Source organism: Aulostomus chinensis, chromosome 12 (genome assembly GCF_037954235.1).
Source record: "Aulostomus chinensis isolate RoL2024-O1b breed Wild chromosome 12, RoL_Achi_v1.0, whole genome shotgun sequence".
In the NCBI taxonomy this organism is placed as follows: domain Eukaryota; kingdom Metazoa; phylum Chordata; class Actinopteri; order Syngnathiformes; family Aulostomidae; genus Aulostomus; species Aulostomus chinensis.
Window position 1 is genome coordinate 10,096,512 of NC_141331.1, and position 26,370 is coordinate 10,122,881.

At 42.7% G+C, this 26,370-nt stretch overlaps 4 protein-coding genes across 15 annotated transcripts in view; all 4 read left to right on the forward strand.

Annotated features, from left to right (window-relative positions):
- myo10l3 (myosin X, like 3) overlaps nt 1-2,412 on the forward strand; it is a 53,199-nt gene extending 50,787 nt beyond the window's left edge. Inside the window, exons 39-41 of the mRNA XM_086220017.1 lie at nt 44-499; nt 681-872; nt 1,629-2,412. Of these exons, the coding sequence (XP_086076143.1) occupies nt 44-499; nt 681-872; nt 1,629-1,733 (753 nt within the window). The 3' untranslated portion in view covers nt 1,734-2,412. The remainder of the gene's footprint in view (nt 1-43; nt 500-680; nt 873-1,628) is intronic.
- A 1,737-nt stretch (nt 2,413-4,149) lies between these two features.
- On the forward strand, nt 4,150-8,955 carry pttg1ipb (PTTG1 interacting protein b). Its single transcript, XM_086221190.1, has 7 exons — nt 4,150-4,320; nt 5,470-5,525; nt 5,705-5,813; nt 6,450-6,552; nt 6,830-6,895; nt 7,771-7,817; nt 8,753-8,955. The coding sequence occupies exons 1-7, from the start codon at nt 4,239-4,241 to the stop codon at nt 8,794-8,796; spliced, it is 507 nt and encodes a 168-aa protein (XP_086077316.1). The 5' UTR covers nt 4,150-4,238; the 3' UTR covers nt 8,797-8,955.
- Nucleotides 8,956-11,074: 2,119 nt separating this feature from the next.
- Nucleotides 11,075-13,680, forward strand: sumo3b (small ubiquitin like modifier 3b). Its single transcript, XM_086221191.1, has 4 exons — nt 11,075-11,234; nt 11,765-11,893; nt 12,014-12,085; nt 13,135-13,680. Exons 1-4 carry the CDS (start codon nt 11,214-11,216, stop codon nt 13,198-13,200), a joined length of 288 nt encoding a protein of 95 aa, XP_086077317.1. The 5' UTR covers nt 11,075-11,213; the 3' UTR covers nt 13,201-13,680.
- A 6,376-nt stretch (nt 13,681-20,056) lies between these two features.
- fmnl2a (formin-like 2a) overlaps nt 20,057-26,370 on the forward strand; it is a 51,476-nt gene continuing 45,162 nt past the window's right edge. For 4 of the 12 annotated variants that reach the window (XM_086220020.1, XM_086220019.1, XM_086220025.1 and 1 more), the window contains exon 1: nt 20,057-20,745. In XM_086220020.1, coding sequence (XP_086076146.1) covers nt 20,632-20,745 — 114 coding nt within the window. In that variant the 5' untranslated portion in view covers nt 20,057-20,631. The remainder of the gene's footprint in view (nt 20,746-26,370) is intronic. The other 8 variants (XM_086220022.1, XM_086220021.1, XM_086220023.1 and 5 more) reach the window with 3 other exon arrangements.

The window sequence follows — 26,370 nt, forward strand, 5'->3', positions numbered from 1 at the left end:
AATTAGAGTTGGTGCTAATGTTGCACTCCTGTCCGTCTTTCAGGCTCATGAGAGTTTGACTCGCGGCCACTTTCCTGCCCGTGAGGAGACCCTGCAACACCTGGCAGCTTTGCGCTTGCAGTTTTTATTTGGAGACAAAACCAGGGCCACCTGGAGTCTGGAAAATGTCTACCCCGTGGGCCGCCTGCGCAATCGCATCCTACAATTTACCAAGGTGGGTGGAGCTTCAGGGTCTGGTCAAACTTTGGAGCGTCGGAGGACGAGCTTCCTGGATGGGACTCTTCGTCGAGGGTTGAAAACGGGCTCAATGAAGAAGCAGCGCATGGAGGAGGAGCAGATGCTGGAGATGTGGATAAAGGAGGAGATGTCTGCCACCAGGGCTAGCATCCTGGAGAAGTGGTCCCGCCTTCAGGGTATGGTCCAGCACCAGGCCATGCTCAAATACATGACTATCATCAAGGAGTGGCCAGGCTATGGATCCACACTCTTCGATGTGGAGGTAATTTTAGTCCGATACCCCTACTAATCCTCATTTTCACTGACCTCCTGTCATTTTTACATTTTTAACATAGACAACATGAAATCTGTGGAGTTGATGGTCCGCTGTGGTGTGGAATGAGTCACTGAATATCTAAAATCAGCCATGACATTAATGAGATCTTGTGTTTGTATCTTCATAGTGTAAGGAGGGGGGCTTCCCTCACGACCTCTGGTTGAGTGTGAGCGCCGAAAATGTGTCTGTTTACAAGAGGGGAGAGCCGAAACCCCTGGAAACGTTCCCATACGAGCACATTATCTTCTTTGGTGCTCCGCAACCCTGCACCTACAAGATTACTGTGGACGAGAGAGAAATGTTCTTCGAAACACCACAGGTACCCGTCTGGCTTTAGCCGTCTCTGTAAAAAGAGATTGTATGTGTGTGACAAAAAGATTGAAAAGAAAACAACAAAAATTGAAATTAGGGGATGGGGAAAGGTTCATAGAGTCACTCCCTTTTGCTAGGCTTCGCTAATGTAAGGAGTCAGTTTTTAAAATAAAAGAAATGTACAAATCCATCCATTTTCTACCGCTTATCCTATGGGCAAGGGGTGGGGTTCACCCCTGGACAGGTCCCAGGCCAACACATACAGACAGACAACCATGCCGATGGTCAGGTGAGAGTATCAATCAGCCTCGTCCCCTCTTGATGTCTTTGGACTGTGGGAGGAAGCTGGAGTACCAGAGAGAACCCACACAGGAACGGGGAGAACATGCAGACTCCACAGAAGAAGATCCCGTGCTCGAGCCGGGGCTCGAACCCAGAACCTTCTTGCTGTGAGACGACAGTGCTGACCACTGCACCACTGTGCTGCCCATGGCAAAGTACAAATATTTGTGCTAAAATGAAGGGAATGAAAGAAAAAAACGTGAAAAAAGACATTCTCAAGTTAAGTACAGATACTGAAAACACTAAGTACAGTAACAAAGTATTTGTACTACCCCCTTCTTCTATTTTGTCTGGAGAACAGTCCCAGTAATAATACCTTACCACTAGAGGGCGTTTCCCAGCAAGTTTAAAGTATTTTTGGAAGATTTTACATGCAACTTCATGTAGTTTACTCTTGACTGTTTCATTCATTCCTTGTCAGGTCGGAGAGATTACAAAGATCATGAAAGCCTACATCAACATGATCGTGAAGAAACGGTGCAGTGTGAAGTCTGTGTCCAGCTACGGAACCAACTGGATCAGGTGATTGACAGGACGAGACACAACACTGACTCTGCAGCAGCATCTGTAGAGATGACAAGAGGAACAAATCACCTCCACAGAGACTCACCTTCTGGTAACAAGCAGAAAGGTTTCTTTCTTCCTACAGAGACTCAAATAAGAAGTCTTTACTGCTTCTGGCAAACGTGGGACATTAAAAAGTCTGCACCATTTTAAGCTTTGCATTCACTCCGAATGTTGCTTTCCTCCATGCAGTCAAACATGTACACTGGTCATTTCTCACTTCAGGAAACATTTTAGTGGAATTTATTTATGCCGGCAAAAGTTGGCTTAGTTTTAAGTCCCATTTTATTCCCAACTAAATCAAATTGAAAATGCACATCCATCAAAATTCTTTTCCAAAATTTCCTTCAATCTCAACTAAAAATGTTTCAGCCGTAAACAAATTGAGTGGCCCATTTTATGAATGTCCTCCTGGATGGAGATCCCCCTCAGGTTAACGTGTCATGTAACTGTAACCACCCCTGGGAGCTTCTCTCCTGCAGCTTGCCTTATTTAGCTTTTTAATTTTAGGAGGAGAATTGAGGAGGATGTGGCCTTTCAGGAATGGAGGATAAACAGGTGAGGGTTAGTTGGATGGTTTGCCGTCTTCAAGTGAAAGAAAGAATAACAGCGATCAAAAAAAAAAAAAAAAAAAAAGCAAAGTGGGTACGCACTTCGAAACGTTCAGATTCTAAGATGAAAAACCACTGAAGAAAAGAACAGTCTCAAAAAACATATGAGTGGGATTATTTGCGCTTCTAACCTACAGGAAGTCCTCTGAGCTTGTTTTACTTGTGTACTAAGTTAGGATAAACTAACCGTTGTGTAGCTAAGACTGATACTGCTTGCTCCGTGTGACTGTGTGTGATAACTGATTGACTGTTTTTCATGATGTCAGAGGCGAGGTGAGGGTGGGGTATTTATTTATTGCAGTATGGGTGAACGGCGGGCTGGAAGTGTTTCCATGCAGTTTTGCCACTAATGTTTTTTCTATTTCAGGGATTCAATTTTCACAGAATTCAGAAACCTATGACTCTCTATTAATGTGCTCCATTTTTGCGTCCTTTATCAGCACATTTGCCAACATAAACATAACTGATTTCCCATTAATACCATAAAACTCCTCGTAGAGTCTTTCTGACCACAGGATTTAAGCCTAAACCAATCAACTGATGATGTAGTTCACCATAGGAACACAATCCAGTCATAATGAGCTTAGTATTTACCTCGCATTGCATCACTGTCTTCCATTATTCTCTAATCGCACTCACGTAGATCTGGTCAGCTGCCGGCGGCCACACCAGAGTCTGATATCGCCATTGACGATGACTGTATCTTCAGATTTCTGATTGTTTTCAAGAAAAAGAACGGAAAAAAAATCAGAAAATGTTTTATATCGAAATTCAAAGATGCTTTAATAAATTATTGTATTTGAAAAGCTGATTTGTGTGTGATTCTTTTATTGTCCTCCAACATTACTACAAAAATACAGTACAATGAGGTAGCGACTGCAATTACAAACCCAGCTGTACCTGGTGTAGTTCAACAGCTTGTGTGTGCTGTGCACTCTAAAAGGAGCTGAACAGCGCCCCCTAGCTGACGGAATAGAAATTAAATAAAACATTCTAATCCTCGTGGATGGAGGCTTGGATGCAGGGCCGTTGTAACAGCACATTAGTTTATCCAGGTTTACTTCATAACTTGTCGTGGTGTAAATGCTAACATGTTGTTATTGTATATTCACTTTAGCATCGTGCTGCAGCCTCTTACCGGTCAAATAATCATTAAAGGGAGAAAATATGTTCCCACTTTTTTGAGACCTAAATTTCTGTTTGACTTCAGTGATTCATATGGATGATATGTTTTGTTTTTATTGTATTTTTCTTTTTGAAATGAGTTTAAAAGCATAAAGAGGATGGAATGAAGTGTCAGGGAATACAATTTGGACACACAAACATTCATATTAAATTATCATTTCTGCTTCGTGTAGTCCTTTAGTATTGTAATGAATACATTTCAATTAAAAATAAGATCAAGTTCGGTTCCTTAAGGGACCATTCCGTTTTGTATGGGTTCTAATCGCCAAAAATTATAAGAGCTGGGTTAAAAAAGTTCACATTTCATACCCTAATCCTTCTAAAAAAAAATGAATTCCAATATCATGGCTATATTTTAAATACAATTTTTCGGAGCAGAAAGTTTTGCAAATCAATCGAAACTATTTAGATGCCTTTAGTGGAGAAGTAAATAAGGGACTGTCCCGTAGTTTAACCCACATACGTCAACAATCACTACTCAAAACAACCAGGTTAACCCCCTCCTATCCGGATCTATATTGTGTGTAACATTCGGGATGCGATGCTTTACTCCTCAGCTGGTTGACCACACGGGCGTCGGGAGTTGGTGACGTCACCACCGCCCTCAGCCCGACGACTGAAACAACTGTTGTCTTGGTATTTCCACGCAGGCTCTCGCTCGTCTCCTCACCATGTTTACAGTTTACGGCGTTTTTACCGTCGTTTTCTGCGCTTTTCTAACAGCGGAGGCTCAGACACCGAGTCCAGCTCCGGGTAAGTTGTTCTCTCTTAGTTTGAGTGTGTTGTTTTGTTTTTGTTTGGTTTTGTTTGGTTTTGCAGCAGTCACATGACCGCAGCTGGAAAGTCTCTGGTCGCTCGCCTGCGGCTGGGACTCGACAGAAGACAAACTGTAGTTTCTAGTTGTCACTGCGGTTAGAAAAGAAAACCACAGAAAGATTTAATGATTTGAGTTCCTGTCTTATAAAGAGAGCTGGGCAGTAACATGACTGTCGGTCATCAGATTAAATATATTAATTTATTAAGGCTGGAACTTAATATAGAAAACTTTTGTTAGTTTTCTCAGTCCCACCTAAGAGAGGAGCAGGGTGTCCTTCAGATAATACTTGGTACCTTTACCAATACCTTCACTTCCGTATTGGTTCCTGAATAATACCCCCCCCCCCCAAAAAAAAACCAATTAAATGCAGATCAGCATTTAAAGGAGGAGGTAGAGGAGATGTAGGAGGAAGAAGAGGGAGTTCCATTGCCACAACTGTCAAGATCCAAGTTATCATGACACCTTGAAATCATGTGTCGCTAATCCACACAGCTCGAAGCCTGAGTTGGAATTAACATGTTTATTCTGCATCATCCAGAGCAAATTAGCAGAGTTTTGACTCGTGAATTGAAGCCCGTGTGAAGATTTACTACTAATATGAACACACGAATCCGATTAAAACTCACAGGCCGCAATAATCAAGAAAACTAACTTGACTTCTGAAACACATCCTCAGAGAGAAGGAGGGGAGGATGAAGGGTTTATAGTGATTTTTACAGTGACGCCTGAGGGGAAAGTTCATCTCCTCCGGATTAAAGAGGAAGCACAAAGTCTGTGTAGGGAGAATCAGGCTTGGAACAATGTGACAGAGTTAAGATTCACTCCCCAGGTATTCCAATGCCGTATTGTTTATCAAGGCAGTATTTCAAAACTTGATATACTGAAGCTATTCTACTGGTGCCATTAAAGTATCAGAGTTCTCACCCAGCTCTTTTTACGCTGTTGCAACTGGATAAAACGAACTGTATTTTACCCTCGTAATTGGAACCCCAGCAACATGTTTCTGTCACTTTGCAGTAACTTTACAGCAGACATTCCTGCATTGTTTGTTCTGTCAAGCTAAACGGAAATTGTGTCTGTTTCAGCTCCTTGTTCCATCAAGTCCAACACCAGTTGTGCCGAATGTCTGCAGATCGTCTCTGTAAGTCCCCCGCTGGGTCTGGGTCATCAGTGTGGACAGGAGGGAGGGGGGTGTGTGTGTGTGTGTGTGTGTGTGTGTGTGTGTGTGTGTGTGTGTGTGTGTGTGTGTGTGCGTGCGTGCGTGCGTGCCTGCGTGTTGCCTAAATAACAAAGATATGCATCTGTTTGCTCCTGTTGCAGTGTTTATGGTGTATACCAACAAGACAATGCCTTGACTACCCAGTAAGGACCATCCTCCCCCCCAGGAGTGTGTGTCCGTTAAATGAAGCACGATGGGGGCTGTGCTGGAGTAAGACCCCTCACCTTCCACCTCACCAACCCTCAAGTAGCTTTATATTAATTTAGATAGGAAGAATAGGCCTCATTCTGTAAATGATCTGACAGGTACATTTGTTCTTATTCCCTCAATCTTGTCTTACAGACAGGAAGCAAAGCCTGATAGTTCTGTGTTACCTCTTGTAACTTGAAAGCCTGGTTGCCAGTTACAAGCAGTAAAGAGCCTTAAATCCATTTGTCAGTCAACAGAAGGTTCAGTGGCAAACAATTCAAGCTTATATGTGAGGATTTGGGGTTGTTTGAATGAAACAACTTGTCAGACCAAGCTGTCAGGGCAATTGTTTTTTTCCTTGTGGGTTGCTTTTAATTTGATTTGTTTTCATTCCTGTTGATTAGATTTTATTCCAGATGTTTTAAGGGTTTGTTGTTGCACATGTACACGCTGTTTAAACTAATTTCCCCTTGAGGGACCAATAGAGTTGATAAAATACAATTGAAATCAAGCACCTTGATCTTTTAAAGTCTGTGATGGACAATTTCCAGGCTTTTCTGACATTCTATGGGAAACAAAATGAACTGAATGAGAAATTCTCTTCCTTCACACGTGTTTATCCGCTCTAACTTCTCCTTTCTCTCTCTGCGCTTCCAGTAAACTTCCAGATCTTGATCATCACCATGTCCGTACTGGCTGGCGTCATCATCATTGCCATTTTCATTTGCTGCTTCTGTTGCTGCAAGTGTGAAAGAATTGGGTAAGCACTGAGTCACGTGAAGAGTTGGCTGTGAAATCTGGTTCAGCGTGGAACGGGAGGAGGAGGAGGCGGAACAATACAATAGCTTTTTATGCTGCAAGACTGATACCGCCATCCCCAAAGCCCTGCCAGAATTAATGGCTACAGTTTAGCTTTGCTCTTTCCACGAGGACGTGCACAAGCCTCCTCTAAAAGTAAATGATTGGCTTTTATGTTGCAAAATTTAGGCAAAATTTACTCAATACAAACACAATGAATACATTTGCTTATTTTCCAGAAATAAGAGAGATGACGCAAAGTTGGCGCGACAAGCCGGTGCAAGGAATTCACGACAGAAAGCGAGGTAAAGGGGGCCTTGATATAATCCGTCAAAGAAAATAAACCCGGGTGACTTTTAGCTTGTTAGCAGAGGATCCGTCTCTATGATAAAAGAGAGAGTAAAATATGTTTACACGTCAATCTCCTGACTATAGAGACATATTTCACTAGAATCACTACATCACATGCTTCCACAACATGTGTTTCACTTTAATTCACTGTACGGAGGGAAAAGCTGAATACGGATTGTCTCTGGCTCTGGGGGTCATAAAGAGAAGGTGGGTGTTTGGTTGTTGAAACTTAAAAGTCCCTCCGGTCAAAATCGTCTCTCTGTGCCTCTTCACCTTGATGTCATTTCTTCAAATTTTGCTCAAGAATGAATTGTGTACATTTGCTTTTGCAAGGAGGCGGCTCTTCGTTTGTGATATCACAAATAGTTCAGGAGCCAATCCTGGTCCATTATTCTGTATTTACAACCACGCGGTGAAAACCTTTCGCTCCGGTGCATACACAGTGAGAATGGACTTTATCGTGAAGAGACCATCTTGTTAAATTTATTTGCATATTCAATTATAGGGGAATCTTTTTAAAAGGTGAGAGCTGAACTTAAATAATTTTAACGTTTGTTTTCCGTTTTATTGCAGCTCCGAAACATGTTGGCCCATTTATTGTCATTACCGGAGGTTTTTTTTTTTTTTGGTAGGCCTGTGTAGGGAACTTTAATTCAACTGTAACAATGACAATGATAATAAGTTAATTTATAGAGCACTTTTCAAAATAATGTTTCAAAGTAACTTTACAAGATTAAAGGCAAAGCGATGAAGACATATAAAAACAGGAATACGTAGGTGTTAGTGTGGCCCATTGTCCGTGATTATCATTTGGTCTGTTTTGTCACAGGAGAGTAGAAATGCAGCTGAGACATGATGAAATCCGGCAGAAATATGGTGAGACATTTCCTATTTGTGTAAATTGATGATGGCAGCAGTTTGCTGAGTGACCGCCTCTTCCTCAGTGATTCAAACGTACCCAGCTTTGCTTTGGTTTTGCTTTCAGATGGCAACAACAGCATCATCCTTTTGTGTACAAGAAAAGATCTGCATTTCCTCCGAAAAATAGTTTGTTCACCTCCTTTGTGTACACAGTGACCGTTGGTCCTCCACTCCAGTTTGTTGTTTAAATTTCTACCTAAATACTGATAGAAATTCTACCTAAATACTGGTACCACTCGACAGTTCCAGCCTTCTCGTTCTGGAGGAGGTTCCAAACGTGATGGTGCAGGGGAAAGATAACCTCCTTATTTGGATGTATGATATAGAGAATGTCTATCCATCCATTTTCTTCTACTTATCCTGTTAAGGTTTGCGGGGGGGGGGGGGGGGGGGGCTGGAGCCTATCCCAGCAGCCTTCAGGTGAGAGGTGGGGTTCACCCTGGACAGGTCACCAGTCCATCACAGGGACAACCCATATAGACAGACAACCATTCACACTCACAGTCACACCTACGGTCAATTTAGAGTATCAATCAGCCTCGTCCCCTCTTGATGTCTTTGGACAGTGGGAGGAAGCTGGAGTACCAGAGAGAACCCACACAGGAACAGGGAGAACATGCAGACTCACACAGAAAGATCCTGTGTCCAAGCCGGGACTCAAATCCGGAACCTTCTTGCTGTGAAGCGACAGCGCTGACCACTGCACCACCGTGCCGCCTGTAGAAAATGTGCTAAAACAAATCAACAAATATGATCTTGCAGTGCCGCCTGCTGGTGAAAAATCAACACACCTGGTACAAAACAGGGCAAAGACGATGGAATATGTTGAACTTAAAATATGAAATACATTCAGCCAGTTCTCTCATGTTGTCCTCCATTGTTCCTCTCAGGTCTGGCAAAGGATAACCCATACTCTCGTATGGACAATAAATAAGAAGATGCCCAGTCGTGACGTCTCTGAACGATCTTATCGGTTCCAGGAAAACTTGCAGCACATCTTTTGAATGGGCGGTACAAGAATGATGAACTGTGATTATATGATTTGATTGTGTCTGTGCTTGCCACAAAAAAAAAAAAAAAAATCACCCAAGAAGTTACGAAATCATTTGGCCCTGGAGGGTAGAGTTTTCAGAAATGACGTGGTGTTTCAGGGTTGTGTTTGTAGATGTCACTCGAGAATGATTTGAGTTTTTTGTACATTAATTTAACGCGTTGCAGTCATTCACCTCTCTTCTTGCCTGTTGTCTAACATATCTACCAGTTTTTCTGACCTCACGAGATGCAAGGGAAAACGGTGCACTGCTACGTGCATTCTTGTCTCACTAAAATTTGCAGGAACTTCTCTATAGCCAATTCATCGTTTCGTGTTGCTTCTTTTACAACTCGAAGTTTCCTTCTCACACCGTATTTGTAATACACACCATTTTACTGATAGTCTTTTTGTGTGTGTGTGTGTGTGTGTGTGTGTGTGCCTGCGTACGTGCGTGCAGTACCCATGTGGTACATTTTTACGAGGTTAATAAATGTTTGCATCCTCCCAGGTATGTCATCTTTAAGAGTTGTGAGCTGTTGAAACTGAGACATTTTAGTCGTGCTGTAAAAACCAGATTATGACCGCAAAATTAACAGTTAAATCAAAAGTATTTGTTTATGTGACTTGCAATTGTTATTTTGCATCATGACAACAAAAGTGAATCCCTTTCACAGTTGACAACTATTAAAATAACCTTGGAGGTGTCCAGCAGGAAACGTGTACTATTTAAAATTGATTTCATTGTTTTGTGTGTTGGTTGGTTTCATCTGTACATTACAGCACTGAGAGATGCAGCAGATTTAATCACATCAGTATTCCTTATTAATGCTCAGTCCATCTTTATTCAAAAACAGAACAGTATGTTCTTCTACAACCTTGTGACATTTGTTTTCTGCGGTCCTCTTCCACATTTTTCATCAATGAAACTCTAAAATGTTGGAACGTTCAGAAATTTCAGGACATTGCTGCATTTTCCCTCCTTATTCATATCCTTCATGCCTCCTTAAATAGGCCACATTATGTGTGAAACTGTTCCCTTTTAAAAGCAATGCATTCTGACATTTTCACATTTTTCCAAGTATCTTCAGGTCCTTCCATGTCATCCACTGTTTCAGATAGAAACTCCATTAAAACCTTAATGTGTTCACACTTGTTTCGACATTTGTACATAAAGTCCGCTTTTTCATGTCATCATGACTGTGTTTGATCAGCAATGGATGCTTCATTATATTTCAGTAATCAGCAGAAAAGTTCAGATTCATGAAGATGAGGTTGTTTTTGATTCACCAATGTTTGCCCTCTGTAATATAATTCTGACATTCTAACACTTCTCGTTTATTGCACATCGTCTTTCTCTTAAAATGCGGCAATACTTGAGTTTCAAACTCACAATTCATGCTAAATAGACTGAAAACTCCCACTGTTTATGCGAGACTGTAGCGTACATTTATTTTTCTGTCAATCGCAGAATGGGCAGCCGGTCAGCCACCACTCGTTTCATCATTTTTCACAAAAACACAAGTTTAAATACAAGTTCCAATGATAACCTGTTTGAAGACTTTACGCGTGTATCAACCTGACAGACTCAAGTCAGGATTTATCATAGGGAAAGATGTCTCAATGCTCTTCTAGGGAGAAATGATGAGATGTATTTCCATGAGTATGAGTTTCCATGCCACTGTGGGCCATAGAAAGGCATTAAAACTCCTGGTCATGGCCTCGGGGTCAAAGTGAGTTTTAACCGTTTGCCAAACTGTCTCAGGGGGTCTGTGCACAGCCTGCGCCTGGTGTCCTGTCTGATGTGGTGGTAGACACCAGACTCTATTGACCATGCACTGGTACTCTGTACTGTCATGACGCGTGCTTCTGGCAGTCGTACTTTTTATATGTGGAAATAAAGAAATTAAATACATAGAGAAACATAAGGAGAGAGCTACAACAAGATATAATGCGTTCCCTCAGTGTAATTAATTTGAGATTATAAGATATAACTTTTCTCCACAAATTAATCAAAGCGTGTAATTATCTAGAGACTTCAAAATAATATGGTCTCCAAAATAAAAAGCCCCAGGGCTCCGTTTCTCTGTGGAAGGGCTCTTTTGGCTCACCGATCCCACGGGGACGCGCAAATTAGCTCGCGCGCTCACATATCCACGGCCCAGAGCAAAGAAGACCACGTGACCATTTTGGTCGAATTACGTTTTAAATTTCAGTGCGCGCTCCTGGTCTGAACGACAGAGCCTCAGGGACGGATCACCCTGCTCCGATATTAGCAGCCTGCTTCCATATTATTTTATTCTTCCAGAGAAAAGAGCAGAATGTCCGAGGAAAAGCCAAAGGTCTGTACTTGAGCCTCTTGTTTCAACCGTGTCTTCGCCCTTAGTTGCTAAGCTAATGACGGCAAGTTAGCGTTAGCTCTGTCTGCTAAGCTACCGCTGCTTCCAGGCTACAGATACCGCATTTGAGCGGGTACGGGGGGGTGCGTGGGGAAACAAAGGTTGACCAATTTGCGGGTGTGTTGGCTTTTTGCACATAGTTTTATCTTTGCAGTGTATCTGTTATTGTATAACCCACTATTGCTACATTCCGGTCTATAGTTTCTGTAAGCTGCGCGAGTTCTCGTTACTGTCCGACATTACTACCGAAATGAATGATTTTAGCTTCTCCTTTCATTTGCGCCATTGTGGCTTTCTGCGCCAGTTTGAACACGGGCTAGCATGCTATGCTAACAAACCGATGGAGCGGTGTTTAGGATGGCGAAAGCCTTCCTTCCTTCCTTCTGGGCGGAAGCTTGTATTTTATAAACATCGCTAATGTAGCAGCTAGTCAACCGGCGTCGGTGCTGACGATGGTCGTGTATTTGTTGCAGGAAGGCGTTAAAACGGAGAACGACCACATCAACCTAAAGGTAGCAGGTCAGGATGGCTCAGTTGTACAGTTCAAAATCAAAAGGCACACTCCGCTCAGCAAACTAATGAAGGCGTACTGCGAACGACAGGTAAGTTCACCCTGGACGACGGAAGCAGAAGCTTTGCCTCCGTGAGAATTGAGCTACCAACCCTTGTTTTTTTCCAATACAGATAGATCCATCATAAGTGGTGTTCTTTGTCTTTCCCAGGGCTTGTCAATCCGCCAGATAAGGTTTAGGTTTGATGGACAGCCAATCAATGAGACAGACACACCTGCACAGGTTGGTGACTCCTTCCTCTCCCGTATAAATGCATAATATACTACACTTTTGAATCGAAGGTGCTGGAGACTGGTAACCTCCCCTCTATCTCAGGAGACACAATTTATATGGTAGTTAAGGTTCCATTTTTCACTTTTGAAACAGTTGAGATCTTAAAAGAAGGGCTGCTCAGTCGCGGCACAAATATTCTTAAACATCAGTATAGAGCCTATGAAGTAGAAGTAAGGAGCGTATAATATTGGATTTATATTTATTATCTTTGCAGATACAAAATATGCTAGTATTCTTACAACTGATTTCGCTGATAGTCAATAGTATCTGTATTAAAAACGTGCTAATAAGACAGTTGCATCCGAAAAAAAACATGTAAATATTGTGAATGTAAAAAATTGTGTGTGACACTGACAGTATTGTGCATCTCTAGTTGAAATGCATATCGAGGTGCATTTATTTCCAGTTTTTTGTTTGTTTTTTTGGGGGGTCATAGACGACTGTTTGATTTTAATTATAGTTGGTTTTAGTGGTTGTACTGCCTGCAGACGCCACTGTGTAACAAATCTTGAATGACATGTTTCTCATCTGACTCCCTTGAAACCAAATGTTATTATAACAGATTAATTAGTCTTCCTAATCTGCATCCCTGTCGTTAAGCCCTCAAACACTTGAAATTTCAAGTCGGCCAACGCTGTTCTATTCCGTGTGCAGTCCCCCCTCTGCTGCTGATGTCTGATCTCATGATGCCCCTTCCCCTTCAGCAGTTTACAAGTGCTTCATTAGTCTGGTTATAAATAACCGCATTCAAATGTTTATTAATTCAGTACAAGTTGGATGGAGTGTTTTGACACCACCTCTGCAGGATGATTTGTTTAATTTTAAATGAGTCATAGTGACAAATGTCTGTTGATGCAAAAACCAAGCTGGTTTTAGTTCCGAGACCAGGGTGACATCCAGCCTACTCCAGTGACTGCGGTTTAGCATTAAAGGTAGAGAAATGTTTGCATTCTTGACTAATGTGTGATGTATTTATTTTTATTTTTTTTTATTTCCAGCTGGAGATGGAGGACGAGGACACTATTGATGTATTTCAACAACAGACAGGAGGAGTTCATTCTTAAGAGGAATGTGGACTTAAATCAGGGGAGGGCATTCGCAACTTTTCTTTCCTTTTTTTTTTTCTTTTTCTTGTTGTAATTGTTAATTGCTGTTTTTATTTTATTTTTTTTCCTTTCTCGTTCTGCTTGGCTCAATGTCAGGCTTTTCACAACATGAAAGACAGCAGAGTTTCCTCATTGGGGGCCAAATCCAGGCTGCGGGATGATTTTTAACATGTTTTATGTGCATAAATCCATTATTCGCGACAGTCTAATGTCGGGATGCTTGTCACACCACACACACACGGCTTGTAGTGGAAAAACTCAATGTGTTCTTTCAGTGTTGCGTTGACCTCCTGCATGTCTCATTAACCAGAACCATATGCCAAAATCTTTATTTTTAAAATTATGGAATTGTTCAAAATATTAAAGTCAGGATATGCTCCACCTCTCATGTCATGTACTCAACAGGTTTGCTTTATAGGAGCTTTTTTTTTTTTTTTTTTTTTTCCAAGGGGGGGGGGGTCATGACATCTATTTTTTGGGGGGGGGGCAATAAATAGAATGCACATTTTACCTTGGAACATTTGCGAAAGAACCTGCTTGTGCTGAGAAATCTCCATGTTAAACGGTTTACCTCACTACTGTTGCACTCAATGCAGATTCAACTGAATGGTAAAGTACAGTGATGTTGTTGGGGCCAAAAATGCTAAATAACCAGTGTTTTATAAAAGGTTTGGTTTGAGATATATATATAAAAATGTAGATGTAAAAGGTTACTGTGTAATAGTGGTCTTTGATGTTATACTGGGGCGGACGACCAGCTGATAATAAGTAGGTAGGAAAACGACTTAATAATCTGCAAACCAGCCTGCATTCACATGAAGAACATCAAAGCAAACAGCAGATACTGGGCAGGCTGACGACAGGAAGACTCCTGACAATCAGTTAACAGAAATATGTAGTACACTTTGTTAAACACAAACCCTTCAGGCAGTAAATGGGTGAGCATTGACATAAAGGGGAATACATGACATGGATCCTTGTTCTTAGAAGTGTGAGGGGGGGAATTACATTTTTATAGAAAAAGTGCATTTCGGTTGTCGTTGGTGTGTGTTGGCGAGTAAAGATTCTTATGTACATTTTAGTAGAAACAAGTTGGCTTCTTCACGCGTGACCAGAGGTGGACAATATAGCATCTGTACTTCATGGATATGGTAGTTTTCTCATTGTCACACAAGAATCTGGGCCTAAAGGCACATGAACTCATAATGTACACATCAAAAAATCCAATTTGAGTTGTTTGACGCTTACATCACCACTTGCTCAAAAGATCTTAACCCTTTACTTTTTTTAGCATAAGAAATGAGCTGGTAAAATTGTACAAAAAGAGGTGAGTTGTACTTGTCCGGTGTTGTAATACTGAAATATCAGGTATTTATTTAGTTACTTGGTCACATGACATGGAAGTTACTGGGAAAATAAATAAATAAAAAGATGCATTTTGAATTAATGTGGATGTAAAGTTAAAGAGGCAGCGAAATGGAATAAAGGTGTGTCTTGTCTGTCCAGTGAGTCTCCGCAGGTAAAATGATAGTCACTCTTTGCAGGAAGTATTTTTCTTATTGGGGTGAAACTTGTAGTCTAAACTTGAATCTATACTCGTAGTCTCTTCAGTGGAAGCGAGTCAGATTTATTAGAGAAAAAGATTTACTAATCAAACAGCCTGATCCGCAGAAGGTAGTACACACTTTATCCACTAGAGGGCATTATTGTTATGAAGATTCAATAACTCACCTCTCCCTTTGTGTCTGCGCGATTAAAGAAATTCTTAAATTGTAACTTGCTTGTGTTCCACGCATCAGATCAACTGATCCAGGAACAGCGGAGCCTCACCTTCTGCAGAATATTCTCCAGGCCCCTTCTGGTGTCCTGCCTCAGCGGCCCTGCTTGGTCTGTGTGCCTGTCTCTGTTGGTACCAGCATGGTAGAGGCTGGTCAGGACTCATTTCAAATCCCCCCTTTTTTTTCTTTTGTTTTTTTAAATTCAGGCACTGTTCAGCATCAGCTGTGTCAGTCAGGACCCCTGAGAGGCAGCGCATCGAGCTGCTGTCAACGTCATTTTATTGTTTTAATAATGGTGTGCTGCCTGGCTGTGAGGACACAGTGAGAACTGTTTGTTGGTCTATTATAGTGTCAATATAATAGCTTGATTATTGAGTCTTCAACTGCACAACCACTAGTTTTCGTGTATGATGTCACCGCAGCTAGAGGAGAACGTTCCGCTGGTTCTACAAGGAGAAGGTTCCAATCAAACTTGTAAAGTGTCTTATAAAGATGTCAAATATTGTTCCTAGAAGGTTAGAACATTTTAACAGCGAGTCTGAAGATGTCTAAAAAAAAAAAAATTTGAATAATTTTTTTTTTTTTTTTTTTTGTATTTGTTTTTTAGAGAAACTTATCCCTACTTGGAGAATCATGATTGGAAATATGACTGGAGCATTGCACATAATATTCTCAGAACCTTTTCAGAATAAACAAAAAAAATGATAGCTGGAATTAGGTGTGTTCTAATTATTTGTTCTTTATACACTTTCTGAATCCAGTAATTGTTGAACTACTTTTTTTATTCCCAAAAGAGCATAAATCTTGATAGGTTTGTCTCCATATGCCATACTGTAAACGTACATTTACGGAAAAAACTTTTTATGCTAAGACAGATCTTTGCAGTCTGTATATGTAAATGCTGATCAGTAACCTTGATGAATATTCAAATATAAACAGATCAATTTGATTTCACACTACATTTGATTCAACAAGAATAAACGGCATCATAGGGAACACAATAAATAGATAAATATGTCGTATACAGCGCGCGGGGGGTGGGGGGGGGGGTCTTCACAGCAAATCAACTTTAACTTGGAGCACGTAATGATCGTATGAGGTCAGTCAGCTGTGTTTCGTATCCTCAATGTGTCCAGCCAGCTAACGTCAGATGTGACACACTCCCCTATTGAATCGGTCCAGCAGCCTGAATAAACCCACTGTGCAGCTGGAGAACCGCTGGAGCGTCTCCAGGGAGCTGCATGCTGATGTCACCCTCTTGTGTGCAACGTCGTCCCCACCCTGTCAGCAGATCAGGTTTCATTCCCGGGTACGCTGAAGACCTACACACACGCGCGCACGCACACGAACCAGCTCATCAGTCATTGAGTCAAAATTGTTTTTTGTACAAATAGTTTTGTAACAGGAAATGTTTTAAGACATAAAATACTCTGCTCGGGATTATACTAGGTCTCAGAAACAGTTTTATGATTGTTCTACTGTCACTCAAGGGCCCATTCTCAGTGCATATGCTCTGATGTTCCCACGTCACACTGGTGTATGTTGAGAACTGAGCCGTCATTGGTTACAGACCAGTGGTGAACTCGCTCATAAATCAGGGTTCATATGATCTTGACAACAACAAAAACCCTGGAAAAGTCAAAGATTTTTGCATTTTTTTTTTCCATGTCTGACTGATGTCAAGACACGTAGCTTGTCGTTCATGTCAGTTAAACGCACTCTGATAAGTTTTAACTTGGATTTATCATTTTTTTTTTTTTATTGTATAAACAGACCCTTCAGAGAATGTGGTCATCATGTTTTTTTTCCCCTCAAAATTGTGGAAAAGTCATGGAAAGTTATTGTTAAAAGTCTGGAGGAACCCTGAAAAACAATAAATTTAGAGGTCAGATTGCAAAGCCCTGTCCTCTCATGCTCACCCAGTTAGAAATCTGACACTCAGAACATTTTGGAACTTCAACACTGTTGTCAAGGATGCTGGCTTTTCACGTTCCTAGAACATTCCCACAGTCATTACAGAGAGATTTTTTTTTTTTTAAATCGGAATGTTCTGGTAGCCTTTAGGGGAACCTATATAGGGGCAAAATCTTCTGTAGAAAGTTCCTACACAGTGTTTCTCAAAGTAGTGCAAAAGTGACGCAAGAACCTAACAAAGAACCCAAGAAGAATGTTGTTGAACACTTAAATGTCTGTGAATGTTCTAGGGACATGGTGGACAGACCAACGAGGAACATCCTCAATACATTGCAATAACTATCCAGAATGTTCCCCCGTAGGTTCTAAGAGTCTAATAATACCCCCGTTAATACAGAACTCCACATCTGACGCCTGAAACATTGTGGGAACATAAAGACCAAGACGGAACGTTCTACAAATATCGAATATTCAGATTGTTCCACCATTATTACACCGAAAAGTGTCTATGTTTCAACAAAACAGATAGGATTGACATCAAGTTACATCAGTGGGGAGATTCTCTGATTGTTCCCTGAACATACAAGATGCAGATGGGGAACTTGTTCCTCTTTTCAATACCTGAAAGGGAACGTTTCATATGAACTATGGGGAACCAAAGGGGAGCGTTTCCTCCTTGTGTTACAAAGCTTTACAGCTAACACAATTCTACAATTCTACAATTTCATTTAGCAGACGATTTTGCCCAAAGCGACGTACAACACAAGCAAGAATTTAGACTTAATTAAGGAAAAGTCCATAGGAAGCGCCAAAGTGCTTCAGTTGTGATTTGGTCACAGGTACTGCCATCTAGTGGCAGAAGAAGTGTTGCCCCCCCCTCCCTTTTTTAATTTTTTTTTTTTTTTAATTTTTATATAACAGACATACAACATCACACAACACAGTTAGTGCTACATAATCACTAAGTGCTGGGTCTTGGACCCTCTGACTTATTCTACCCCAAAGAGGAGAAGAGTCAGGTTAAGTGCCTCGGTGCTCTCTGAACAATTGAGTCTTCAATTGTCTCTTAAAAGTAGAAAGGGACTCAGCAGAAGGCACAGAGTTCGATAGTTCGTTCCACCATTTGGGAACAACAGAAGAGAAGAGTCTGGCTAGAGATTTGGAGCAGCGCTGGGCTGGAAGCACCAGGCGTCTTTCGCATGCAGAGCGTAGTGGGCGAGAAGGAGAGTAGACCTGGATCAGGGATTCCAGGTAGGCTGGAGCCGTTCTTGTGATTGTTTTGTAAGCCAAGAGAAGTGCCTTGAATTTGATCCTGGCTTCCACTGGAAGCCAGTGAAGAGAAACCAGCAGCGGGGTGACATGTGCCCTTTTGGGCTGGTTGAAGACCAGACGTGCTGCTGCATTCTGGATCATCTGCAGAGGCTTGAATGAGCATGCAGGGAGGCCTGCCAGAAGAGAGTTGCAGTAGTCAATGCGTGAGATGACAAGAGCCTGAACCAGAATCTGTGTGGTCTGTTGGGTCAGGAAGGGTCTGATCTTCCTGATGATGTAAAGGGCATAACGGCAAGACCGAGAAACTGAGGCCACATGAACCTTAAAGGTCAGCTGGTCATCAATCATGACACCCAGGTTTCTGGCTGAGTTTGTGGGCGCAAGTAGGCTCGAGTCAAGTTGGACACTGACCTGAGGCTGAACAGATGGACAAGCTGGAAAGACCATAAGTTCAGTCTTAGAGAGATTCAGTTGAAGGTGGAGTTCCTTCATCCATGTGGAGATATCAGCCTGACACGCTGATATACGATCTGAGACCGTTCTGTCATCAGGTGGAAAAGAGAGGAAAAGCTGAGTGTCGTCAGCATAACAGTGGTAGGAGAAGCCATGGGAGCGGATCACTGCACCAAGCTACCTTCAAGCTGTAACACACTCCCAGGGGTTTTTACAGTTTTCGAAGCTTTCTTTGATGCGACACGTGGAGCAGCGGTTTTTGGAGACCAGAAAATCTAAAAATTAAGATGTAGCCACATGTAAATACTTAACTAATCTGAGGTTTGGAATTTGAGACTTAAAGCTTAATTGGTAGATAACCCATCATCAAGCTGTCATTCACTGCAACACAAACGGCTGGTTGACCTTTTCCATAGCTCTTCAACTTCTTTGTGTTCTGAGTCTAGAGAACACGCTCGACTGCTTCAAGCCTGGCATATTACAAACAGACAAGAATTTTAAATCCTCAGGGCTAATTTACTTTATCCTCAGCAAAGTTTAACAACAGCTTTTTTATTGATCGTTTATGGGATTTTAATACCAGGGGGTTAGGTTGTGAGTTCAATCCCCGGCTCGGGTAGTGTGAGGATGAGGATTGCTACTTCTGGACAAACGAAGATCCTGATACTGATCCGTCTGAAACAAAATACACAGAAGGAGAACTTCAGGTTTTGGGAGCTGAACAGGAAAGACGGAAGAACGCTAACCTGCCCATCCATTACCATTCACTGTGCTAAGCTAACTAGCGGTGAGTCAGTTTCTTTGGGTCTCAGCTCCCTAATGCATTCACGTCTTGTCTGGCTCTGGGGAGGATGTGCATTTCCCTATATGTTGGCATGCTCCTTTTGTGGCAGTTGCTCTTCTAGTGATTGCCTGGTCCTGGTCCCCCCCCCCCCCCCCCAGCTATCTCCTAAAACACATCTGTGACGGCACCAACCCATCACGTCTCTGATCAAAACCCTCCTTCTCTGAACTGCTGTTGATGTGAGATTATATGTGATTAATGTCATGTGTTATGTTTGTTTGCGTGTGTGCGCATGTGTGTTTTGTATCACGTTAACTTATATAGTGTCTTCGAGACCCAAGACATTCAAAAAATTCCATGAATGCAACAACGTTCTCTAACAAGTATTCAAACCAGGGCCTACATGTACTGTATATAATCAGATGGAAAGAAGCCCTTTATCACTTTCTTGCCTGCAGGGGTCTCCTGCTTAGGGGCCCCTGATAGGGGGGTTCTCCTTGGCCCCAGTTTGTTCCCTTTCACAATGGACTCAAAGTACCACAATGCAACACAGAAAATATCATCTCCTTGGCTACGGATTCGGGAGCTACGCCCCGGCCCCAAGAAGAAGAAGTGGGAGGTTTGCCCCTGAAAGAACTCATTGTAGGCAGGGAGGGATGGGAGTGTGTGGACCCCCTCCTGCTCCTCCTCCTCCTCCTCTTCCTCAACTATCTGGTCAGCAACGGAGGGATTAGTGAAGCCAGCCAGCGCCGATCTGATCACTTACTACCAACCGACGGACGGGGGATTGCTAAGCGTGAATCATGTGCGTCGTCATCCGTGCTGACGGGGAGTGGAGCCGAAATTGTGCAAGATACGGATAACAGCGACGGAAGGTCCGTGTGGAGAGTTCCAGGTCCCCCCTCATTCTACCGTGAACATGCCTCACCAGGGGCTCCACTGCTGCCGCTGCCGCTGCTCCTGCTCGGACCCGTCCCATTATCACAGTTATTATTATTCCCTCACATGTGCTTTATGTTGAAGAAGAAGAAGAAGAAGAAGAAATAAGAAACCGAAGGGGAGCCTGTCTGCGAGGGCATTAAACCCCGCGGATATTTTCAATTTACGGAGATTTACTGAAGCGGACGAAGGGGTGGTGGAAAAGTTGTACTTGTTGGTGAAAAAAAGAAGCGCAGCAGCGGAGCCAAGATGGGGAACGCGGGGAGCATGGAGCAGCACAACGACCTCAGGGGCCACAACATGCCCCTGAAGCTGCCCATGCCGGAGCCAGGTGAACTGGAGGAGAGATTCGCCATCGTTCTGGTGAGTCCACATGAGCCGTCTTTTGTTCCCTGCGTGCTCCCGTGTCCTGGGACGGGACAGCTGTGTAGGTCAGACCCCTGCATGGGTGTCCAACACGCCTGGCCCTTTGTTGTTGAAAAAAGTAGAGTGGGGGGGGGGATGTTCTTTACTGGTGTCATGAGATCTGCATTTGTTGCGCTGCAAGAAAACATGTTGCATTAAGTAGGAAATTCCGATCAAAGCGGTGCAGTGGAGGGTTTTCGTCTCAAGAAAGTCTTCTGGAACTTTTTCATATGTTGGAACTTTTATTCTCCTTGACCAAAAAAAAAAAAAAGTTACGTTTGAGTCTTTTCCCCCCAGTAGTCAAACACGATCACACAATCCACCTGCAGTCCCAACATGGCAAATGATTGCTCCAGTGGCTGTCTCAACACCTTCATGAGCGGGCGCTGGCCCACGGTCTGCTCGCCAGGACCTTTGGAACATCTGTCACTTCGTAAACTGCCAGTAACTTTGTCCAACTGGGCATCAACAGACACTGGAACATGGTTAAACTTTATGAAACACGATTCTAAAAGTATCTGGGTTTAAAATTCACTTGTACGGCTGATGTGTATCCGTTAAAAAGAACATTTGGGGACTCATGAACATTCGCCACTCGGCTCAAGGACCTGGCTTGAGCCAACATGGTCTTAAGGCTGTGTGATTGTAAACTTCTTCTCTGCCTTCTCAGAGATTCTCAGTTTTGTGTTTGTTCGTTTTTTAAATTTCTTTCTTTTATGTGTTAGGATTGACGTCACGGATCTCGAGCCTGGCAGGGTCAAGTCATGCTTTGCCTGGTATTTCTGCTGGTTAGACACGTGATTTTTTTGAGAGGTTTGACGTGACTTGAAAGAGCTCTCAGTTGCATCTAATCAAATTCACACGCACTCACACACAGGGTTTCATCTCCTAGGTTTATATTTATTGGAATTGTCAGGGGTGATAAAATGATTAGGATTCCAAAAATGCTCTCCAGGGAAAGATCTACCTTCCTCACTCGAGGAATAGATGCCAGGGACTCCCGCCTCCCTGCTGCCAGCGTGACGCCTCAGCAGCTCTGGCTGGGAATGGAAGCCCTCCACCAATAGAAGAATTTAGCACTGTAATCGCTGGTTTTATTGTCATTTATTGCTATTACAGTTACGCAGCTGCGCCTCATTACATTTGGCTCCATTGACTGAGTGAGTGACGATGTGTCACACTGATGGCCTCCCACTTCTCTTTGAATAGCAGATGATTGGGATGGTACCCATCACCTCTTAGTATATGAATTCAAACTGAAGTGCTCCTGGCTGCTGATTGACTGTCCTCTAACTCCCCCTGAGCCAGTCATAATTATTTTCACTAATCAGATTTTATTCTAGAGATCCAAGATCAGAAACTGTCTTCAGCCTGTTCGTTTTGTAGCAGCGGCTATACACATGCCAACATGAGCGTTCTCAGACCGAAATAATGGTGAGTTGTAAAACACGTGAGTCCAAAATTAGATTTTTGAGGAAGAAAAATAAAAACCTTTGGGACAGCAACTTCAACGATCTACCATCGTGTTGCTGAAGGAGTACAATTTGAAGAAGCTGGCCAAGCAAAGTGGCTAAAGCTAGAGAGCAGGGCTAGCTAGCAGCACTTACTTCATTTGTTGGCTAAAAGCAACTTTGGTGCGCTTTCATTCTGAGATTTGTTTTACTGTTTGTTACAGTTACAAGTTGGTTTTATAACCTGACTTGCAGTGTTGAGAGACGTAGAAAAACTTTAGTTCACACCGTCAATCACATCTGAATTGGCAAAAGCAGAATCAGCAGCTCGGGGAAAATCTTGAATCTCTTTCTATAATGTGTATCTATATTCTCTACCTATGATGTCTGTGATATTGCTAATTTGGTCCTTAATCAGTCTGTCAGTTTTTTGTTGCAAAATTCTGTATATTCTGTGGGAATGTGCAACAATATCGGCACGTCGTTAGAGGAGACAGATATTGATCTTTTCACACATCAGTACCGTACTGGCCAAGTCTCTTTTTCCTCACCTCAGAAGATGATGAAGAAAGCAGTGCCATAAATACATGCTTTACAGTGCTGCCCCATATATTTTGGAAAGGAAGGAAAATGTCACTTTTTCAAATTCACAGTGTGTTTTTCGGCGTGTACAAGATGTGAATGTCAGTTTGAAATGGGCTACACTTTAAATAGAAATGAGCGGCAAGTCAAACAAAGAACAGACAAACAAATGATAAAAACTATAGAGTAAATTCAAAAAAAGAATTCATGTTAAGTAAGCCTCTGAGCTAATATACGTGAAGAATTAATGGCGGTAAAATCATCCAAGTTGAGTCAGACTCCAGTGTTTTCTGTTACTTCAAGTCTCCAAGAAGTGATGGAATTTCTTGATTTTTTTGGGGGGATTCTATGTAAAACACTGTGCGCTTATAGAATTTTTTTTTTTTTTAATAGGTCAAATATTTGAACCCCCTACTTTTCTACTTTTCACTGATCACACACAGCGATCTCTCTTTATAAGAATCCGAAACTATTTACTGGAAAAAGTAGCCGGCTGATTCTACAGTTTCTTTCCAAATGAAAAGCTCCCATTGAAGTCTCCGTCTCACGAATCCCTGGAGCCAAGGGCTGATCTTCAAAATAGACTTAGGCTAATTGTAATGCAAGGCCTCTGCCATGATAAGAGAGGCTTATTCACATGTGACCTTGGCCATGAAGCGGGGCATAATTCAAACCCAAATATTCATTGTTGAAAGTACTGGAGGGAGGCAGAGAGACATATTAGTTTATCAATTTGCTGCTCATGTCTCAGGCTTGATCTGTGCTTTGTATGTGTTTGCAACGCATTAACAGACCTGTTCTAGTCAAATAAGACAGGTCACGCCCGGTGATGGTGAAGCTTCTCTGCGGCGTGGCACAGTGACTGAACTGCATTGTTGGCCGTATCAGCATCCTGGGGGATCAATTGACTGAGCAGTTATTATCAATCCAACTTTGTCATTATCTGACCATCAGATAATGTGAGCAAAGCTTAAAAGCGTGTGTTAGCACTCGCTGAAAGCAATGAAATGAATGTGATCAATCTGTGTGAGTCACACGTACATCATGAGCTGCTGGTGCTTCATGTTGAACCACAGATGACTCTGGAGCAGGAACAATGCTCGGGACTCATGTCTGCTTTAAATGGCACCTACATACAGTTACCATCCGCTTCAGTGTTGGCTGGATGGGAGCTGTCAGCCACACAGACACGTTCACGGCCATGACTTGTTTAAATGCCATATGGGGGTTTTGGGGGGGTTTTGGGGGGGGGGGCATAGGCTAAGCTGTTGTTGCTGCCCAGATTACATCTAAGCTGCTTTGTTTAAACGCTGCTGAAGCCACACGAACTGCTGTTATTTGTGCTGCCAGGTACTGCGTCTGAAATCTACTCCATAGATTAATCACTTGAGCAGCCTTCAGCGACAGAGCTGAGCAAGCTGTGCTTTTTTTCTTCTTTTTTTTTTAACCACACACTTGTTTAACCTGAGAGACTCAGGTGAAAGTTGTTTTTCATATTTCCAAACTATGAAATCGGGGCTAAATTCGTGAAAGCAAAAGAGCTCTCAGAGTGAGCGTCACCTCGCTGCAGTTCCTCTCAGCCTGCTGCTCTGGTTTTACGGATGGCAATTATCCTGTTTTTGTTCAGCAGGCAGCTGTTTACAGCAGTGAAAACCTCATATAAACCTGCTGGATGCTACCTGAACCCAGAACCAGACGGCATTCAGACCAGGCTGAGAGGTGAACACAGAGGAGGCTTATTTTCCTCAAGAGTCAATATTTCTGTCCCCATCAACCTGTTCTGATGCATAGTTTGAAGTATCGCGTAAGAAAATCATGACGCGAAATCACAAACTTTGAAGAAAAAAACAACAACCTTCAACTTGGCAAAATTCTTGTGGTGGTTTTAGCCCACAATAGTAAATGCATGAACTGGGAGATGGAAACCGCCTTTTTCAAATAGCTCTGAGGAAGTGAATCTTTACGCACCGGCTCTTTCTGCTGCTGGCGTCTTCTCAAATGCGCCTAAATTTTGTCTTTGTGTCCGGGCAGCGTGCAACCCGACCGCGACTCGCTAGCATGACAGAACAATTCCAACTGTCAGTAAATCCTCAAGACCTCTCTCTCATTACCAACAGCACATGGCCGAGATGACCTTTCCTTCTTTTTCTACTCTTTTTTTTTTTCGAGCCGTGTGTACAATGCCTACACCGCCATCTTCAGTTAAACACGTGCATGTCTAAACCTAATTAGGCCCCCAAATCAATTGAAGGAAATGCACTAATTCACATGATCTTTTGTGTGTCATTTCAAACATTCCCTCAAAGTTCAATTGACATTTACATGAAAACATGACCAGTGAACCGAAACGGAGTTGAAAGAAAAGGGAACATTAAACTTCAGGTGGGCGGGAACACGACTCTACATTTTTGCACATTTTGTCATATCTGCTCGATCTGGATGTGGAAGTTAGCATGTTTTTACTAACACGTTCACCTTAATACAACAATAAAGAGACGTATCCCGTGTGGGTTGTGGGCTTCTGCCCTTGAGCAGCTCAAAATCCTGATTGAATTACACTTTGCGTTTTTATAAATATGCCTAGGATTGTAATATTTCCATACTTTTTACTGTTATTTTTCAAGTTCACACACACTAATAGACTTTGACATGACTCGTTAGCTTGCCATTCAGTGTCTCCTCTGTGTCAAGACAGTGACCTATCAATCTGTGACATTCCAGCCATGGACCCAGGAAGTGACTAAGCCAGTCCTCCTAGATTTTCCATGTTGACTCTTCTTCATTAAAAAGCAGAACAGTGGGTATTGTCTGTGGAGCAGAGGGCTGAATCCCGTGCAGCAAGCCCGAGGAACAGAGTTGCTCTTTATTCCGTGGAGAGCCCAAGACAGAGCCTGGCACTAGACCCAGACCCGGCAGGCTGCGAGAGGCCACCCCACAAACACGTGTGTGTATGTATGTGTGTGTGTGTGTATCCCCAACTATGAGTGTGTATTTGAGCTGTGTTTCAGCCCCCGGGATGCTCAGCCACCAATTAGCTGTAAGAGAGCTGAGCATGAAATGCTTGGGGAGCGATGAGATGCAGCACACCAGTGTTCTGGCCTCTGTGGCCTCTCGGAGGGCGCTACATTATCCCTCAACACTGCAGCACCTCGCATCCCCTCAGAGGGGCCTTTGCCTACAGTTTTAGCGGTAATATGCTGCTCAAACCCCCGAAGTGGAACCCGGAGGCATCTCGCCTGGCTGGCAGTGGGTCAGCTGGTTATGTAAGATCAGGTCTCTTGGCTGTGTGCAGGCACCAGACCTTCTTTTGGTATTGTGATTTCACTTCTGTTTTGACATCTGCTCATTCGGGGGGCGCTTTGGTTCCTGCTCTGCTGCGTGGGTGGCAGGAGCCCTGACCAAGCAAAATGATACTGGCATTAAAATGGGTATTTTCTGCTTATTATAGCACCCCCCTCCTAGAGACCGCTGGATTAATAATAAAACTGTCTGTCGAGAAACCTTGGGTTTTTTGATGCAGTCCCTTTATTTGGCTGTGCTTGTCTCTGCT